Below are 20971 nucleotides of genomic sequence, written 5' to 3'. Positions count from 1 at the left end.
TGAGAGAGAGAGGGGTGGAGGTGAGGTGATGTAAATTGTGACCTTCTAAATATACAGCAGGTTGTGTAATTGGGGACGGCTCCTTTCCATCAGGCTCCTGCTGAAGACACCACGTGGGGCCTGGAGATGCTCTCATGTTAGAAATAGAGGACCAACCCCCCCGGAACAAGAAGATGGAAAGGGAGAGCACCTGCACCTTCTGGGATATCTTTTGAAGGAAATCTCCTCTTATCTTCCCACATTGAAGTGACCCATTAAAGTTGGATTTAGGGCCATCCCTCTATGTAGGAGGCGTGGTCCTCGGCACAGCAGTGATTCCGGCATTTTCCAGGCGGGCTCTGTTTTGCATCAGCTGCTCACGGCTCTGCCTGTCTGCTGAAAACTCCCCCTTGCATCTCCCAGACTTGGCCGGCAGTTTGTGAAGGATTTTCGGCACTGTAGAGATACCGGCCCGGCGCCACACGAAAGAGGAGTGCCATGGCGGATTTCACTGTACTGCCCGTGGAGGTGCTAGCAGCATGTCTGTCTTTCTTCTTGTGACAGGAGAGACCCAGCAGGCTGAACCAGCACACTCCACGAGCATGAGTTAGCCATCCGCACCAAGAAGATGAAGGACATACTTGAGTCTAGCATTCTCTAGAATGATGTAACCGTGTTTCCCACCTTCCTTTCAGAAAGCCGACCTGGCTGTGGCACCCCTGACCATCTCGTACCTCCGGGAAAAGGTCATCGACTTCTCAAAGCCCTTCATGAGTATGGGCATCAGCATACTCTACCGGAAGCCCAACAACACCAACAGTGGCTTCTTCTCCTTCCTTACTCCCATGACCCCTGACATCTGGGTGTACATCCTGCTCGCCTATCTGGGGGTCAGCTGTGTCCTGTTTGTTATCGCCAGGTAAGTGTGGCATCTCCTTCTAGTTGGCTGTTGGCATTTATCATTAGCTGGACTGTCGGCATGGTTACACTCTCAATGGAATGGATGAAAGTGAATTTCAAGTACATTCTCAGTTTTGATTAGTTCACACAGCTGGTGTTTATAGAAGGTAGACATTAGGACGACTGGGAAATCCTGATAGGTAAATTTATCAGCAACTAATTATAACTAAATGTTGCATTCTAACAAAACCTGGACAGAAGCAAGTTTGCAGGCTAAATCAAGATTTGATGAGCTTAAGAGGTAGTCCGTATGAAAATCCCCATTCACGAGTACCATTCACGAGTATCACTCTTGAGTGAAGTGCCACTTCAGGAAAATTCAAACAGGACTGGGATTATTTTCGTTGTCTTAGAGACAACCCGTCTTCTCGAAAGAGATGCGTTTGGCAGTAATCCCTCCTGACCTTTGAGAAGCAAGTCTGCTCCACACTTTAGGTGTCATGTGCGGAAGCAAGAAACTGAAAAAATTCAGCAAAATTTTAATGCTAATTAGCTACGTATTGATGACCTCAGATACCACACTGATGCGCTGAGGGCCCAGCTTCTCTTTATATCTGTGAACAGGGAAAAAAATCATATAGTACTTAAATAAGAACCTACTTTCACATATTTGGGAAGCAAAAATCTTGTTCCAACACAAAGCCGCAACTAAAACCAGCATTCTGGAAGATTGTTGGTGCCCCTAAACACTGACCTGTTCATAGTGTGTTTTTTTTTAGCCCAGTTTTAAGCCCTTTAGTGAAGACAAAACATTTCCTCTGGCAATATCACCTTGACTGACATGATGCCTGTTACCATAGCCCATTATTTTAAATTGTCACCAATTTATTTGGCCACTTGACATGACTGACTTGGAGTCTGGATCCAAAATGGTGACTGAACAGCAATCGAAGTGCAACCTCCGATTCAAAGGCCTCAGATTTTCCGTTCGAGAGCCTAGAGTCGCGCAAAGTGAATAAACCGCCGCACATCGGCACTCTTCCAAAATCGTTCAGGGGATTCTACGCGGGTCTAGGAGGATCCTAGCATGGGAAGCCCCCACCCCCACCGGATCGTGCATGGGGCTCACAGTCTTATCGTCTCCTTTAAATCCCGGGATGACTTTAAGGATGTAACAGGGAAGAGGGAGTCACCAGATCCCTCGCTTCAGCACTCTGCTCAGGAACTCGGAAAATACACATTTGAAATTTAGCAGATAAAAACTGGCAGCGGAATGGAGATTAAATTTTAAACCCAATACCATGCTGGTGTGGGAAAGCATAAATGCTGTAGATACCATGTAATAATAGATTATTTTTTTCTTCATCTCCATTTTTCCAATGCTAGTGTTTCCAATAGCGAGGCACTGGCTAGGATTCAATCTCTGGGAGTTTTCTGCTCCGAAAGTCTCCCGGGGAACCTGGCTGGTGGAACAGATGTGGTGGGAGGGGGGGGGGCAATTTTTAATTAAGATAACAAACAGAAACAGCGACTTATCTCTCCAGCCTCTTTCGGGGGCTTTATAACACGAGTGCCCACAGGCTACTGTTTACCAAAGTCTGTAAAAACAACCAAAAAAAGAAATAGAAAAAAACAATAAAAAAGGGAAATGTGAGGCATATGTCGGATTCAGAAAACACAACTTTTTATGTATTTGCTCAAGATTTATTGGTTATATTTCTGGTTTCGAGTGCCAGGTTGAGAAGAAATTTGGAAAAAAGTGAATGATTATATTTGATCAAATCCATCGTAAGATTATGTCTGAGTTATCTTAGGTCATATTACTTTCATGTAACAAAAGGAAATAATTTGCCAAATGTGCCAAATGTCTTCAGTGAAAATTTAGTGTCTACACACCTAGAATATTTGAGCTTGACAATTCTAACATCTTTTTCATGTGTTTTTTTTCCCTTTCAAAATCACCCTTTTTCTGAGAATATATTAGCCTCTTTCGGAACCTCACACAGAAATGAAAGCTTTTTTTGCTGAAGAAATCGACGTGTCCTGCTGATAAGATGGATGCAAGATGTTTCATCTGGGAAAACCATAACCAGAGGATTAGGAATGATGTGATGTCATTAATTCAATTATCTACAATGACTGCAGTAAATGACACTAAGGAAACTGCTAGAGTTTCGTGCATCTGACTTTTGGAGAGATGTGTGTATTTTTCCTCACGGTCGGAGTGACTGTTCTGTCGACTCGAAAAGGACGTGTTGCTCATTGGCAACGGGGAGAGCAAATCGGCAGAGCGGGAGTCGCGCTGACCCAGTTCTTTGACGTTTTTAAAGCTTCTCTCATCTCGCGAGTGACATTTTGAGTGTCTGCCGCACCAACCCTGAAAAAAAAACTATATTTATAACTTGCGAGAAGTTTAAGCATATCTATAAAAAAATAAAAAAATAAAAAAAAGGCAAGAGAGATCTTAAAGATCTCTGGATTGTAGATTCTGAAATGTCAGGATGTGTGATTTCTGACAAGGCGGTTATCGGGACTTTGATCTGGCGGGAAATGTGACGGGAAAACTGACAGGCGGCGTAAAGGTCGGAGTTGGAGGCTCGGTGAAGGAGGAGCCCCTGACGTGCGATCGGACCGGATCGCTCGCGAGCCGCATAGCCGGGCGTGGAATGTGGGAACCGTACTGCTGCTCTGCATTTGCCAGATTTGCCGTGTCTTACTGGGTCCGTGACCTCAGACCTACAGTCCCGCCGTTATCCAAAGTTCTGCTGTCTGGCAACGCAGCACGGTGCCCCAGGCAGCGAGGCCCTCGCTCACCCGTACCGCGGAAGGTTGCCCTGGTAATAATGAGCCGCTGCAGATTTGCCGCCGCTGGTGAAGCCTAAATGCTTGTCTCTTGTTGGTGTTTCAGTGGCCTGCTGATGGCGAGTCTGTGAGTCCAGGAGTGGAAACACTTATAACACTATAAATTGTCTAATAAATCCCCCCCCCCATGCCATGACTTGGTAAATTGAGGGGCAGTAAATGTCGCACTTGGTCTATGGATTACCGACAGAGATGCACCCTCTGGGAGATTTTCAGATTCACATTGGATTTGCAGCCAAACAGAGTGGTTGAGTTTTATTTTGTGCTTTTCTTCAGGTTCAGCCCGTACGAGTGGTACGATGCCCATCCCTGCAACCCGGGCTCGGATGTGGTGGAGAACAACTTCACCCTCCTTAACAGCTTCTGGTTTGGCATCGGCTCCCTGATGCAGCAAGGTACAGCCCCCCCCCCCACCGCTCCCACCCGCCGCCATGGTTTGACGGGCCGTGTGTCTTTTTTTAAGGTGTCTTGACTGTCAGGAACAAGTGGAGCACAGACTTACATTTGAAAGGACGATGTTGTCACCATTGAGCGCGTGCGGTATAAACGCAGAGGAGGGGACGTGTCAGCGGCCTGTCACCATCTGTGGGGGGGGTAGGGGAGACAGTTACATTTCCCCTCCTGAAATAACAACAGCTCAATGTGGAAACGGAGCCTCTGGCAGCAGAGGGGACGACATTCGTCACTGGATCGAAGCAGACGGTGCCGGCTGATGTGAGGCGGGCCTCCCTAATGTTCCTCGGCCCACGTCAGCCGGCACAGGGCCTCCTTGTTCTGGATGAATCCCGCCTAGAGCGTCCGAGTCATTATCCGTTTTCCGCCTGTCTTTTTCCCAGCGCCTCTGAGCTGCCCATCCGCCTTTGGTTTACGCCGCCTGCGGTTTTCAGTGCTGTTGCTAGGACGCAGTAGGGAAGGGCGTGGCCACAGCCGTCAGGGGAGAGAGTCAGGTGACCGAGGTTTCGTGTCCGTCAGCTGCCCTGACTGGGCTTTTTCATAAAAGCCCTGTCCATGTTTCAGATACACTGGAAGGTTCCAACTTGACATGTGCTTTTCATTTGTTTTCTTAATCCACTGGTAGAGTTTATTTATTCACAGGATTAGTAATAGTTATTATCAGTGCCAGTCGAAGCCCATGTGCAGCCTTAGACGAGCTTCACCGCCCCTCCCCCCCCCCCGTAAACTGTCTTAGACGGCACATACGGTGCTGTACATGCTCCTTGTGTGATGGTGGTGGGTGGCGCCAACATATTGCTAAGTCAGTGCCCCCTTGGAGGATGGCGTCTTGGATGGTCGCCTATATCACCTAATGGGTTGATGGCGGGGGTGGGGGGGGCATTAGCAAACCAGCCCAGAATTATTATAACCAATAGATTCCCAACATGGACAGGATACTCTCAAGAAGTTTACAGCTTTTGGATGCTGCCTTCGTTTAGCTGAAGCTAATTAAGGAAGAACACGAAGTTGTCAAGTCTTGCCAAAATGCAGAGCTACACTCCCGGTTTCTGCTTAGGTGGGCCAGATTCATTTCAGAGTGGTTTATTTCTGCACCAATTTAAGGATGAACTATAATAAAATCATCCAATAGCAACGCGTGTTTGTTGTCCTATTGGTTTTTACTTATTTGTATGTTAAAGTCATTCAGAGAGGCATTTGAAATACAGAGGTTCTCCTTGATGATAAGACGAAGTTTAATGTGATTGAAGATTTCGGAAATAAAAATAAAGAAATGCATGTTTATTACACTGCCTTGAAGAAAATGAGTCGATTTCTGATTGGTTCCTCTGTGCACAATCCTTCCCAAAATGTTGTTTTTCAAGCTGTTATCTAAATGGTCACCGTTGACGTCTTAAGGGGTCCTGCCTGTGAGTCTGGCCTGGAAACACACCCCCACCCCACCTCAATTTATGTAAAAATTATAGCTTTGGCATAGAAAAATAAAACGTCTTTAAAGTGAAATACTTACTTCCAGCCTGACAGCAGCAGTTAAATCTGCTACCTCAGCCTTGAAATCATTCACTCGTTTTATTATTTAAAAAGTGGTTTTTAGTTGGTCCTTCTCTGCAGGGGATGTGAATTTACTGCCATAAAACGTTGTGTGAGAGATGCACATCTCAGGGAATGGTGGCATTCAAAGGTGTGAAATCTGTCATGGCTGTGGATGGTACTGTAGAGGCCGAATAGGAGAACCACCGTTTGGCTCTGAGCGGATTCCGGATTAAGACAAACAGCTATGAGACAAGAATGGACCCAGACCACAGGAACATTCTCCAGTCAGTCAAGAAATGTGCCTCTATTTCTGGAAAGTGCCTGGATTGGCGCTGTTCGGCTGTGGCAGACACGTCTGTATCTTGTGTACACGCCGGCGTTTGTGGGCAGGTGGCCGCGGTCGTGCGAGCACACGGTAAACACACACCTGTGCACATACACAAACAAATACACACACTCCTGCCAGAAAAGAGTGTCGGGGAGCCAACAATCGCTAATGAATGTGTGGGTTGTGCGATTCTGATCAGTCTCTGGTTTTCTCATTTATGGATCCCGGTTGGTTCAGTCTGGATTTAGATATGCTAGGGTTAGGGTTAGGGTTAGGTTTAGGGTTTTTTGAGAAGGCCTGATGACTTTCAAAGTGGTGTGCACCTCTTCCTCTTGCTAAAGTGGGTCTCTAGAAGTTTATGACTGGTTAGAGTCATTTTATTTTTGCAGGTCAGCCCATTTGTAGATATTTAACATGGCTACAGCGTCATATAATGTGGGCTCACTTCAAATCCACGTGTTCTCCTGCCCCACCCTGTACTCCCAGCTCAGGTGAAGTGTTGTTACTTGCAGAAACCCCGTGGCCTCATTTATATAATTTATGGAAAGAGTCAAAGCTTTTTTTGGGGTGTAAAATTGCCTGTCAGAGTGTACAAAAGCCTTTCATTTCTGTCACCGCCGCTGTTCCAGTCTGTACTAGGTGGGAATTTTCCGTGTCTGTCTCCTTATCGTCCGTGATAAAAATGAACAATATGGGTGGTATTTTTTAATGAACCCTTTGTCTGACCAAAAAAAAAAAACAGAGAGAGAGAGAATAATTTCCATTTGTTTGCATGGCAGATAGCATGACAGAGACTGATTTATAACACCTAATCAGTGACCATGTTGTACAGCCCATTTATATTTTCCCACACCGCTAACAGGAAGTCGCTAATGGCCGACACATTCTAGCTGCACGCAGTTTGAAAGTTGCGAGTTCAAAGTCGCTTCACCCGAATTTCATTAGCAGATGCGTATGCTGGAAAATGGACGCCGAAACAAAACCGAAGAAATATTCCACGCAGATAAATCAAAAATAATAACAATGACGCGGCAGTGGTGGCGGCCCTGAGTCCACGGCTAATTTGTTTGACTTTTAGCCCGTAGCTTCTGCTCGCCGTCTGCTACGGGGGCACGTTGCATTCGCCGACATTCGGCAAACCTGGCGCCTCCCTGCCCATCATGTTTCAATATTTTTGTTATAAATCATTTCAAGAACAGGGGGGAAAAAATCCGAGAGAGATGAAGGCTTTCGTTGGGGCCGTTGAGGCCAAACTCCAGCATAAAAGAAACATTTTGCCTAGAAAATAAAGAGCGATGAAGCAGCCAGGCAGAAAGGCGGAACGTCTCAGCTGAAGGGCGAAGATCGAAGCGCTTTCAGAAAACAGAACAGAAAGACGGTGATCTGCAGTGAATCCCTTCATCATGATCCCAGGTATTAAATGACGCCCTTTTGAAATGGAGTGATGTGGAAACCAACATGGTCTGACAGCAATAACGCGGCTTGCTCAGAAGGAAGAAACGGCGTGAATGAGAAAAACTTGAGCGATGGGGTGAATGCACCGGCAAACTCAAAGAAATGCTGACTGTGAACACAGTCCCTTTGTCTTTGAGATACTCTTATTTGGATGAGGTCTGTAGTTTTTGTCGGGGTTACTTATGGTTACTAAGAGAAGGATCGGAAAAGCAGATCTTTCTGCTTTTTGGAAGGCAATGTGTGGTTCGGCAGAAGGTTGCCGATTCCCCTGAGCATGGCCCTTAACCCTCAGTTCCTGTAGGGGCTGCACACTGGTTCTGACTGTGCTGTGACCCCCAAGCTTGCTCTCGAACAAGCTGAAGGAGTCTCCGTGCGTTACGTTCATCGTCTGGTCCCTCCGTGCGATGTTATCGATTAGCGAGTGCAGACGCCAGAGGGATGTGATGAATGGCCGCTCTCCGTACGCTAGACGAGTAATTAGGAGCAGACAAATCACCTCAAAGGCAGAAGGTGTCGTTCATACTGAGCTGATGGTCATTTGTACTTGACCCGATCTTGCAATATCCCGTCCGGCAAGGTCTCAGCTTGTGCGCTGTCTTTTAATATTAATGATGAGCAGAATCACTCTGCTGTGTGGATATGAAAGCCCTGGATTCGTGTTCTTTCAGGCCTATGAAGGCTCGTGGAAAACAAATCAATAGCAAGAGTCATTTGAATCCCTCTCAACCTTCAAGAATCGGACTTACCAGTCCCTCAACTAGCTCCTCAGCCACTGACGTGTTGTATCTTCACCCGTGAACCTTTAGCTGGTCTGTTGCGTTTTCTTAATGCTCTTCTTTCCACTTAGCTTTTATTGAATAGGTTCTTGCTGTTTATGTGTCATATTGTATAAATCTTGCTACAATTCCACTTACTGGGCATTCACTGGAAGCTCAGCCTACCTGCACTTATGCCTAATTTCCTCCTTGACAGCTGAATACTTATGTATTATCTACTAGATACATAATGTAAATGTAAGAGCTGTGTAACACTCGAAATCATGAAAGCATTCTAAAAAATATGTTACATGATAACCAACATGTCCGAACAAGTTGTCACACAAAACCATTTTAATTATCAGGACCGATCTAATTCTCATCTATTAAATGTGCACGTCTTACAATCTTAACATTACAGTTCCTTGACAGAAGATGGCACTGCCCATATTTTCATAAAGTTCAGCTGCTGTCATCTCTGTCGTCTGCAGGCTCTGAGCTCATGCCCAAGGCCCTCTCTACACGGATCATTGGCGGGATCTGGTGGTTCTTCACCCTGATCATCATCTCCTCCTACACCGCCAACCTGGCCGCCTTCCTCACCGTGGAGCGCATGGAGTCGCCCGTGGACTCGGTGGACGACCTGGCCAAGCAGACCAAGATAGAGTACGGCGTCGTGCGTGATGGTGCCACCATGACCTTCTTCAAGGTGAACACCTTCGCTCCACTTCCATTGACTGCAACACACTGGGTAACACTTCAGAAATGACTGAACCGTGACCAAGCAAAACTGCAATACTAGCATTTTTTTTTTCAGAATTTTATTCTGAAATAAATTTATTCATATTTGCTATTTTGGGAAAAAGATTTAACTATGCCATATTGAGTTCTATCTCCAAGATTCTCGTTCCTGTGTGATGTTCCTTATGTTCCTCCAGGCGTATTTTAAAAAATGAATTCCAAAGTTTTCCCTAGCAGTGGGATGCCAGATACCAGTCAGGTGTAGGATACAGCGCCATATGACTCTCTTCTTTCTGGTAAAACTGAAGGCAGTTCATTCCCCTTAAAGAGACTTCGCAGATCTTTTATCCGCATTCTAAAAAGAGCAGAACCATGCGTTTGTAAGACACAGCTGTGGTCTGAAGACCAGCGGGAGGCTTTTGCTAGTTCCCGACGGGAAATGGAGGGCGAGGGATAACAGGCTGTTATCATGGAAAGTGTTTCTGTTCTGTCTCTACAGCTATGGAACTTTTATTGGAAATTTGCTGGGCTTGTCTCACATATTGTGGGGGTTAGCGAGTTTCATAATACAGGCGTCATTAATCTGTCCGCGAACATGTGAGATATCGCCGCCATTACTGCCCCTTTACCTCCTTAACCAATTCCTCCTTTTCACCTCCTCCTCCACATCCTCCTTCTCTTTCATCCGCATCCTTTTTTATTATTGAACATGTTATTTCTCCTTTTTACACACTCCCTTTCATTTTGTTTATGTCGAGGGGACCTGTTGGAAATCCCAGGTTAATGTGGTGGGGAGGGGGTGGGGATTGCATGAACAAGGCTGTAGTCCAGTGTCAGAAAAGAAAAGCAGCTCGCATCACGGTGGGGGCTAGGGTTCGGGTGGGAATTACGTACGAGTTAACGCCAGATATTGCAGTCTCCTGACTCCCCCTCTTGACACAATGGGGGACAGCATCTTATGAAAGCAGGTCGCACACAATGACGATTGTTATTGTTATAGATTTTTTAGCCACTTATTCTGCCTGAAGTGAGACGCACGCTAAATAATTGCATTTTATTATCTTCTAGTGCAGCTAATCGTTTACCGTAGTAGTTCAAGGTTATAATGACGCGGGGTCTTCTGGGCTGTGACCCCGTGACCTCTGAGGTCACAGGCAGCTCGTTAATCAGCTACTTTGTAAACAGGGGTGCCACGCTGCCCCCCCCCCCCCTGCATACTAAAGCATGGACCTGTGATATTTGCACGCGCCTTTCAGCTGGGTTCCGGAATCTCGCTATTGTGTTTGCGATAAAGCCCCCAAAGAGTAGCCCCTCCGCCTCCAAGCCAGTGACGCACTGTAACCGCTCCAGGACTGCCGGAGGGAGACTGTCGTGTGCTAACGTGAGGTCAACAACAATGGAGTCAGCCAGACCAAACTAATTTCCGAACGGGCCAAAGCAGGCGACGGCTGCCTGAGGCGAGTTGAGGGCCAAATCAGCGGGTTAACTGGCACAGTTACTGCGGTAATAGCCCGTCTCCTGCTTTGCTGGCCGAGCGCACATGGGACACCCCGTGAGTTCACATCCGAGGGCGACTTCCGGCTCTTTAGGTCAGGTGCAGAATTAAGCCCAGGAGAGCGGTGGTGATGTGTCACGGGTCCCTGTATTTCACATCCCTCCCTCTGTACCTAACCCACCCTTCGGTTATGGGCTGAAGCTAGAGAGTAGCGACAGGAAAGGGAGATGTTTTTAAATGTGATTGCAGCTTTTAAAATAAAAAAATCATTAGTTTGGAGAGAGACAGGTGTCAGTAATTACCTCATCAAGCCTGCCTGGGTACGGCTCGTCTGTGCATCTCGTTATCTCCGGGATGGCTAATGAAGACTGCTGATGAGTTGGGGGGGGTGGAGGGGTACGGGAAAGTCAGGGTGAAGGATAGCATGCGGGGGGGGGGGGTTGACAGAATCTCCCCCTACAGCACTGGGGTGAAGCCTGTAGAAGCCCCTGGTACCTGGACAGATCGAGCGAGAAGGAGGTGGAGAATCTCCTTGCTGGGGTGCAGGGTGTGGTTCAGTGGGCTAAGTCTCTGTGCCTGTGATCAGAAGGTCGGGGGTTCGAGCCCAGCCGCACCATATCTGTGGGTCCTTCAGCAAGGCCCTAAACCCCCAGCTCCCTGGGTGTCCCAACAGGTTGCCCTTCATAGCCAGCTTGCGCTCATGGAGATCGAGTTGGGGGTGGTGAAAAGACAGTTTCCCTGCAAGGGTCAATAAAAAGCATCAGTTGTTATTATCAAAAGCTCCTTCCTGGGTTTTCTTTCTATTTTACTTCATTTCTTTAGGTTGCTTCCGCTGTTTCCTGCTTCAGTCTCTCCATCCCGCCTTTCTGGCACTTAGATGGAGTCTGTCAGGCCCATTTAACACTGGAACAATGAAGCTCCTCTGAACTTGTTATCAGCCTCCTGTTTGAGATTCGGAGAGCCGCCGCCGGCTTCTCTAGAAACCCCGAGCCCCGCGTCACATTCCAGCCGGTAATAATTTACCATTAGTTAAGGTAAATCTGTATCACTCCTTACAAAATGGAAAACAAAATATCTCACAGTCAGACGGACTTAAAACAAAAAAAAAAAACTCAATTAACCTGAAGCTATTCCTGTCCACAGAAAATAAATGAGTCCTCTCATGCTTTACACAGTGTTATTATGTTCATTGACCCAGCCACATTCAGCTTAAAAAACAAGGAACAGCTGAAGACGCTAAGGCTGCTAACGTCACGTAGCATATGCGTATATGTAGCACACGTATTGTGTATATATCTGCCTTAACCTGCTCTTTGCTTTAGATAAAAGTACATGCCAGTGTTTCCCAATCGGTCCTCCACCTTTTTGCTCCCTTCCAGCTCCCTGCCAGTTAGTCCACAGTTTTGCTCCCTCACTGTTCCCTAGCAGGAGCTGGGATGGAGCAAAATGTGAACCGTCTGAGGGGTTCTCGAGGACCGAGATGAGAAACACTGGAATATGCTTAACAGATAAATCCAAATAACCATAAATGTATATCTAATACAGTTGGGTGGCACTGTGGCTGAGTCTGTAGTTGTTGTCTGTAGCTGCGTCACCCTGTGCGAGCACAGTTTGCTTGTTCTCCCTGTGTTTGTGCTGTTTTCCTCACGCGATCCAAAAACATCCTGTCTCCAAATGGCTGTACAGCGTGTTTGCCCTGCACCGGGCTGCTATCCCATTCAGTGCATATCCTCACCTTTGTTTCCTCAAACATATTCCAGACTCACAGCGTCAGTGTTAGATAAGCGGTTATGGAAGATGAATAGGTGTAATATAGCAGAATAACAGGAATTTGCTATTCACGGTATACTGCTGTTGACATTTGTAAGTCGTTCAATCCGCCCATGTACTGTTAAGCCCATTTAATCATCAGTCTATATTCTTATTCATGTTTCCCTTAGGTGTGGATGTCAGATCGGTAATAAGCATGTCAGTCTATTATGAAAACATGTATTTTTCATGTTTTTTTTTCTTTAGAGGACACTTTTGTTCAAAGTGATGCAGATATAAGGGTCAAAGAACAGGTTCAGCTGGTATCTCAGGAGCAGGTGGGTTATGAGCCTTGCTCAAGGGCCTGAAGGTGATGTAATTACTCTACCAGGCACAGGATTTGGACCCATGACCTTCCATGCATGGATACAGAAAATCGAAGGCGGATTCTTAACCCACTAAGCTGCACACTGCTCATCAAGCAACTGTTTCACTGGAATTGACCGATAAAAAAATTGCTACATTTCAGCTTATGTTTTTTGATGTAACACAGTTATTGAGTATATTAGTCATACAATGCAGGTGTTCCTGGTGCTATAAATAAGAAATGAAGGCATTTTTTTCTGAGGAGAGATTTCACTTTATTGCCTGTCAATAGTTACACTGTAGCAGTAGAATCTTCCAGGTAGGTATCTGGGAAAATGTCGTCACTGCAGCTGAGGCTGAGTATGCGCAGCTGCTTCCACCTCAAACAGCCAGACGGAGCAGCACAAAGGAGCAGGCCTGCCTCACCTGTTTGCGTTTGTAATTATGTTTCAACAGAAATTAAATGTTTAAATTTTGTCTCCATATAAACACAGCATTACTCCAGTGCCTTTTAATCCTGGATAGAATTTGTGTTGGCTGTCAGTTTTGGTTTATAAATATTTGTCTTTGCATTGGCCCTAACTGCAGGACAGCATATGAAGTGATTTTGTAATTCGTGTCTAGCCGTGTTATAGCAATAAGTTTATTTGGTAGTGCTTGATTTTTCTGTTTGTTACCCTGTCCACTGAATCCAGTGAATTTTCATTACCTGGTGCTGCTTATTCGTCGAGAGGGCAAGATGTCAGCGCATGGGGCTGAAAATAATGTTGGAAATGTTCCAAGTATGGCAGGATGGAGCGGAAATGGAGTTAACTCTCTCAGTGGGGGCCATCTTATAAGCATTTTTGAAAATCGACCTACAGTAGGTGGGTCGGTGAATGATAAAGTGTGACGGTTAGACATGAGCTGCCCGTCTTCTCCCCATCTGTGGTGATCATTTGCTCTTGGCGGGCTGACTTTGATTACGGAGGGGGCCTTGTGCACTTCAGTGGAGTTCCATAAGGTGCTTCTAAACAGCGTTCAAGAGGCAGGAAGAGCAGTCAGCCCATCCCGTTGACCTTAAGGGGATCATGTGCTGACACGTCGCATTACCACAAAAGTGGCTTTTCTCTTAAGTGTGTGGCCGACCTCTTCTTTGGGATGGGAAATTATTTGCACATGGGCTGGGCTCTCAATGGGGGCGCCTCCTTAACAATGCCCCCCCACATCTTCTTTCAGAAATCCAAAGTCTCCACCTTTGAGAAGATGTGGGCCTTCATGAGCAGCAAGCAGAGCACGACGTTGGTCAAGTCGAACGAGGAGGGAATGCAGAGAGTGCTAAGCTCTGACTACGCCCTGCTAATGGAGTCCACCACCATCGAGTACGTCACCCGCAGGAACTGCAACCTCACCCAGGTCGGGGGCACCATCGACAGCAAGGGATATGGCATCGGCACCCCTCTGGGTAAACACTGAGCACGATTTACTGCTCCTACATTACTGCACTGCTGCAATATGATCTGCTGGGTTAAGCTGAAGATGTCATCACAATCGACTGCGTAGCGAAGCATCTGCTTTGACAGCTTGATAAAGCGAAAGTGAAAGCAAATAAACATTTATTATAAGACGTACTCAGATCAAAATTCTTTCCGTTAGATTGCAGAAGCTGTGTGTGTACTATTTTCCAGTTGAGTGTTGAGGAGTGTCTGTCATTCTTGGTCTTCTTTAGGTTCCCCATACAGAGACAAAGTCACCATCGCCATCTTGAGCATCCTGGAAGATGGGCGTCTACACATGATGAAGGAGAAATGGTGGGGCGGGCATGCCTGCTCGGATGATGATCGACGGGATGCCGGGCCAATGGGGATCCAGAACCTGGGCGGGATCTTCATGATACTGGCAGCGGGATTGGTCCTGTCTGTCTTTGTGGCGATTGGGGAGTTCATCTATAAACTGAGAAAAACTGCAGAGCGTGAACAGGTGAGTCCCACACACTGGTCCTATTTTCAGACGATTTGTTCTGATATAGGCATCCTCCGGCTTTACACATTTGTGTATTCGGTCAGCATTGCAGTAATTCTGAATCAGAATCTTTATTCGCCAAGCTCAAAAGTACAGGGGATTTCTTTGGTGCAGGTGATGGAGTTAAACATAACGATTAAACATATAATCAAAAAAAAGTGCAAAGAACAATAAACACAAGTTAGACAGAGGTAATAAAGTAGAAATACAAATATGCAAATAATAGATAAACACAATGGACCATAAATAGGAGGAAGAAGCGAATGTGTGCTGTAGACAGCTTGAGGTTCGTGCCAATGAACTTATGAAGGCAATCAGAGTATGAAATTCAGCGTCTGTCCGCGGAGGTATATGGTTCACGATGGGGACTGTCTATTGCAGGAAGCTCAGTCTATTGCAGTTTAGTCATATTGTTATGCTGAAGTGTACAAGCATACGGCACAGGGCAGTGAGGGCAGTGTGATTCACCTGAAGGGCATTTTCCGCTCTGTGGCAGTAGGGTGAGCAAACAGACTTGACACAGACCCCCAAAGACACAGGCTGGGCGTAGATTAGGACCCCCCAGCTGGGAAATCACGGAGGACGATATTGGGCCTGTCTGTGCCGTGTACATAATATCAGCCTCGTGAATCCAAGTGAGAAGCAGCCCCCTTTGAAGGTTCTGGGCAGTTTTCATCTTTTCATATTTAGGAAGAAATGCAGGCTTGTGTGGTTGTTCGACTATGACTCTGAGGCTGAGTAAACCGCCCCCCAACCAGGCACCCTCACGATTCACTGGGGCGAGACGCGACATTCCTCGATTCGTCCCACACGTCATTTTGCTGTAAAACTGAGTAACTCTAATTTTTATTTTAATTGTCATAATTACAAACTGGAGCATGTAAAATGAATCCTCTGTTAGTCATAACCGATCAGAAAACCATGGCAACAGCAAACGGTGGCCCCATGGGGGTGTTTCGGGGGTGGGGGGTGGGAATTCAGGCTCGGTCCTAAACACAATTCTGCACCCCAGGCTTTTTGTTTGAGTGTGATGCTTGTCGAATTGCAATCTATCCGTGACAAAGCAACAAGCATCAACAAAAACAGTGTGTGTGTGTGTGTGTGTGTGTGTCCTCTAGGGTGTGTGTGTTCTGGTGTGTCTATATTTTCATGTATGTGTGTGTGTGTATGGATTAGGTTTATATTACATTGTGGTGATCAAAAGTCTCATTTTTTGTTTGGTTACTTATAATTAAGGTTATGGCTGGGTAGGGGTTAAGGTCATCATGTTGGGATTAGAGTTTTCCCCATATAAATCCCCATAGAGTCCCCACAAGGATATAATTACAAATCTGTGTATGTGTGTTTGTCTCAGGATGTGTCTGTGTTCTGCTGTATATTAGTGTGTGTGTGTGTGTCTGTGAGTAGTGCACTCACAGGGGTCTCTGTGCAGACGCTCGCTGCGTCAGATGGGTCCTCTATGCCAGTGGCATCTCCTGCCATGCCGCCGTGGGGTCGCCGGCTGGTCCCTGATGATCACCGTCGCGCTGAAGCCGGCACAGTCACGCCCAATGAAAAAAAAACTCTGTTTCTCTCCCTCCCAGAGATCCTTCTGCAGCGCCATGGCGGATGAGATCAGGCTGTCATTCACCTGTGAGCGCCGCGTGAAGCACAAGCCGCAGGCGCCCATGATGATGAAGACGGACGCCGTCATTAACATGCACACCTTCAACGACCGCAGGCTGCCCGGCAAGGACAGCGTGACCTGCAACACCGGCATGACCCCGGTCTTCCCGTGACCGTGGCGTGGTGGAGCAGGGGGCGTGGCCAAACAGACATGAGTGGGGTGGGGCTGGGGGGCGGGGGATCGGGCCAGCCGGAGTGGCGGGAAGCCAGCGGAAACGGCGGCACCGCTAACGTCGAAAACGAACAAGCCGAGAAACCGAAGGGAGCGCCTTGGCGAAGCGGCGTCGCACCCGGGGTGGCGTTTCCATAGCAACCTGCGCTCCGAGACCAACGTGGAATGCCAGGATGAGAACCCAAGAGGAATGACCGATGCAAAGGACGAAACGGCATCATTTTAGCGTGGCAATAAAAGAACCACGGATGGGGAAGCGGTCGCGGTCACACATAGCACATGATCCATCGGCGTTAAGGGTCTGGCCATTCATATATTTGTCATTTCTGGAGATGCAGTGGTTCTCTGGCAGGAAAAAAAAATAACCTTTTACCTCAAATCCTGTGCAGACTGATTATTTTCCTGCCCTGAAGGAGTCGCAGATTCAAAAGGCGGCAGCGTTTGGAGAGACGCTAGCTGGAATCGTAGATATCATCATCACTGGGTTTTTTAACTTTTGCAGGAACTCTACGGCCTGAAAAAACTTTGAGCCATCAACATCGTACTGCCAGGAAGCCGCTTCAGCTGCGAGTTTCGGTCTGGCATTTTTTCTTTTTTTTTTTAGCTGCATGACAGGGTCAATATCATCCCGAGGTTCCAGTGGAAGAGTCAAGAAGTCAAGCAACAAACAAGTCAATTGTGCCATTTGAAATCTTTATTTTTTTTTATATAATTTAGCTCAGGCTTTTTCATTTATTTGTGCGACGCTACGTAATTCACCAGGATTACCTTTTATATATTTAGATGGGAGACAAATGAGGAATTAAGTAACACGGTTACCAAAGATGTCTGCAGAATAGAATCGCCTGTGTTCCACAAGAACGTCATGAAAATTAGTAAATAAATAATCGTTTAAAATTAAATAGAGTTTCTCAGATACCCTCTGGTATGTGTTAACTATTGTGGTGATGAAAACATTTTCACACACATACAATATTTTTTGTGAAGATTTATGACATTCTATAAATTATTCTGTTATGTTCTTTGGAATTTAATAGCTGTTCTCAAAACAGATTTATTTCCAGTGCATTTATGTATTAATTAGGGTCTTTTTTTTAGGCTAAGTTCTGTAGAAGGTAGACAACAGATTTCTTTAATTGCATAATGTATGTGATGCTAGTAACTATGTTTTTGCCATCTTCATTTCTCATGAAACAAATTAATTTCCATATTACACTTCAGGACTGGGTAGCTTGCTAACAGGGAACTGAGACACAGTTAATCCTACAAATTCTTCACTAAGATACCAGATCGAATGCTTATGGCATTCTGGTGTTTTCTCTTGATTCTGTAATTGACTTGACTTATCCTGTCTTTGCTGATGCTCTTATTCTGTCCTCTGCATTGTTCTAAAACAATCATTATTCCCCGTTCTCCTCTTCCTCCACTCGTTTAAGGTGTCATATGCCCCCCAAATCCTGCTTTCTCCACCATTTGGTTGGGTTTCCCCATGTTCCTCATCTTCCCGTCGGCCCGTGCTGGTGTCTGTGCCACAGTAACCGGTCCTGTGCCCCACGAGCTGTCACACCCCTACCAGCAGGGGGCAGGAAAGCCAGTGTATCAGCCCCTGGAGCTCCAGCAGTTGCCAAACAAAGAAATTCAGATTTATAGGAAAGTGACTTTGGCCTAATTTGAAACCCCCCCTACCCCATACGACCCACAATTCTGACTGTACTACCAACAATGGCAGGATTGCCTTGAAAGAGGAACCAATACAGAATACAGAACGATATTTCATTGGACGAAACAGGTTTTGTACAAAAAAAATCCCGCCTGTTGTTTTGGCATAAGGTGTCTGTTTTTGTGACTGGAGCTGAGCTGGCTGCACACCTTGTTAACATCATTATTGAGCCCCCCCACCCCCTCAATAATATGGGACATCTGTTTAATTAGAAAGGTCCATCATCATACATGTGATTGGCTAGATCGATTAGTCTGTAGCCCACATCTCTGTCCGTAGTGACACATCCAGTCCTTGTGTCACATGACCTAGGACAGCTCAGCTTTGCCATTAAAACGTCATTCCAATAGAGCTTTGACAGGGTGCTGGGTGCAGTGCCATCTGGACCGATGGTCGTAAAGGCAGATTCCTGTCTAGCCCCTCCTTCTGTGAACCTTATTGTAAGGGAGTAGGGGCCATTGAGCATGGCCGTCTCTGTAAGTGCCGTGTGAGCTCTGCAGTGATGCCCATGAGATATGATCCGTCTCCGTTTGACAGTAAGGCTGTATCCCAGAGGTCTCAAATGCAGACGACCCAGGCGCGTCTTGCTAGGAGGTCTTCAGCTCAAGCGGACCTCCGCTAAACAGTCCACACTAGAATCTGTCGACAACATTGGCAGTGGTATAATTCGCCATGGTGCAGTCAAATTTTACAGCCGGTGATTAGTGAAATGACATAATGTTGTTATTTATCGGTGGAGAACAATCGATTGATCAGTGACGTAGTTTTAATAATGATTCAAAAACACGTGACTTTATGGGTAGAACCGTCTCGCGGGCCGGTACTTTGAGAGCCCTGCAGTAGCGTGTCCACAGTCTGCTGCGAGACTCCCGGCCTTCTTGTGCCTAACTTTCTGTAAATACAGGCAGACCTCACGCAGACCGCTGCTAAACGTCAACATCGAGGCCATCGATTGCTGGCTGGCTGTTTTGCCTGCAGTCACCTGGGTTGGGGGGATGCTATTTGAGAGGAAACACGGTCCTTTTCCATTATAGTTCTGCTCCCTTTCCTGATACTCTGTTCTGGTGTATTGCTACAGGTGCTAAATGTGTCACAGAGGTGCCTGACTGGGTATCTCCAAGGTCGGGCTACTGAAACAGGTACGATTTCGTACTGGGATTCCATTTTTTGAGTAGTTTTTTTTTTTTTAGGCAAATAGTGTATGTTAGTACATTGACCCATTTTCAAAACACATTCGTTGAAATACCATTATATGGATATTGTTAAAATCAGTGTAATTTAAACACACACTCTGATATTTAAAAGATGAGAGCAAGACAGCTAAATTGTACTTTAATAAATTATTCTTTTTTTCTGCTGCATTCCTTAAATAATATATCTGTACTCATAATGTTCTGTTTTTCATTTGTTGTGACTGTCTCTCCACTAATGAGCGTACGGCATAGTTTAGTCTGTACAACAGATTGTGCACACTGCCTCCCCACCTTCCCCCCACATCGTCTTCATTGTCTGAATGGGCAGCTGGACCCCCCCTCCGCCCCCCCCCATCCTCTGAATCACCCCCTACTCCAGACATGGAAGGATGTGGGGAAAAAGGACAATTCATTTCATTTTTATATTTTTTACATTAAATGTATTTATAATAGGTGTATATATTTGCATTCCCAAAATCATAAAGGTTAAAAAATGAAGGAAAATAAATTTTCCCTCCAGTCCTGATGGATAGCATTTGGTTTCTAACTGCTAATGCTGGAGCACGAACCAGCAGGCTGTCAGAACAGAGAGGCTGGTTTGTAGTCGACCTCACATCTAGATGGTCTCTGATGGATGCCTATCTCATAATCTGCAGGCTTGACTTCCCTGACTAAATTCAGCCGTAAAATCCGTACCCGATTTGTAGAGATGTGAATAATTAAAATTTATACCCAAAAGAGTCACAGAAATAGACATTTAGTTTGGTTATATAAATTGAATTACTCTTACGTACAGAGCATAAACATCTATTTTATAGTGAACTATGTATACTCCTATTTTATAAATCATGTGAAATAATGAAGGAAAGATAGACCAGCTTATAATATGAATGAGGCCCAGTAGACTGAAGCCCAGTCGAAAATGGCTGAGGAGAAACAAGGTTCGTTTTATTTATTTATTTTCTGTTGGGTTGTCTGCTTTATCGTTTGTCAAAAATAAAATAAATTGATGAATATATATTTGGTGACGACCAGGGTTCTCTGAGTGGAGATGCAGGATTTATATGAATATAGTTTTTTGTAATGTTTTGTAACAATTTTGTTTTCCTAGTAACTGTATGTGTTACGAGCTGATCACCCTTAGACTAATTGATATTATATTAAAGAAAAAAAAAACATGCAAAAAGGGAACAAAAATAAATATAGAAGGTATTGAATTATTTTCTTTTTAACACTGTGAATAATTCAATTGTACAGTTTGCTGTATGGGTAATATGGTTTTAAAGTTTTAAATAAAAAAATAATAAAATGTTTTTTTTTCAGTGATTTGTGCTGAAATTCATTTTACTCGTCAGACATGTTATATTATTATTATTAATCTTACTGGTCTTGTGAGGATTAACAGCCCACAGATTCTGTCTGTGTATTTTTAGTGCTTCTTGAGCAGGCAGTCAAAGGGATGCCCAATCAAGCAGTCACTGATTGTATCACTTAATGAAGGGCCCAGCTGGGGCCCTTAATGTCAATAACGCATTTAATCAAGTAACTGACACTTAGCGAGCGTGACGGCCCCTAGGCTCCGGGCTCCCAGCTACTATTCTTAG

At 45.5% G+C, this 20971-nt stretch overlaps 1 protein-coding gene across 2 annotated transcripts in view; it reads left to right on the top strand.

The window, feature by feature from the left end:
* grik3 (glutamate ionotropic receptor kainate type subunit 3) overlaps positions 1 to 20635 on the top strand; it is an 83385-nt gene extending 62750 nt beyond the window's left edge. For both annotated transcript variants that reach the window (XM_023821261.2, XM_023821263.2), the window contains 6 exons: positions 675 to 898; positions 4018 to 4136; positions 8757 to 8974; positions 13835 to 14060; positions 14325 to 14575; positions 16201 to 20635. In XM_023821261.2, coding sequence (XP_023677029.1) covers positions 675 to 898; positions 4018 to 4136; positions 8757 to 8974; positions 13835 to 14060; positions 14325 to 14575; positions 16201 to 16395 — 1233 coding nt within the window. In that variant the 3' untranslated portion in view covers positions 16396 to 20635. The remainder of the gene's footprint in view (positions 1 to 674; positions 899 to 4017; positions 4137 to 8756; positions 8975 to 13834; positions 14061 to 14324; positions 14576 to 16200) is intronic.
* The last annotated feature ends 336 nt before the right edge of the window (positions 20636 to 20971 follow it).

The sequence above is a fragment of the Paramormyrops kingsleyae genome, chromosome 9 (genome assembly GCF_048594095.1).
Source record: "Paramormyrops kingsleyae isolate MSU_618 chromosome 9, PKINGS_0.4, whole genome shotgun sequence".
In the NCBI taxonomy this organism is placed as follows: Eukaryota; Metazoa; Chordata; class Actinopteri; order Osteoglossiformes; family Mormyridae; genus Paramormyrops; species Paramormyrops kingsleyae.
Note: the sequence above shows the minus strand (reverse complement) of the source record. Positions and strands in the feature narration are given on the sequence as shown.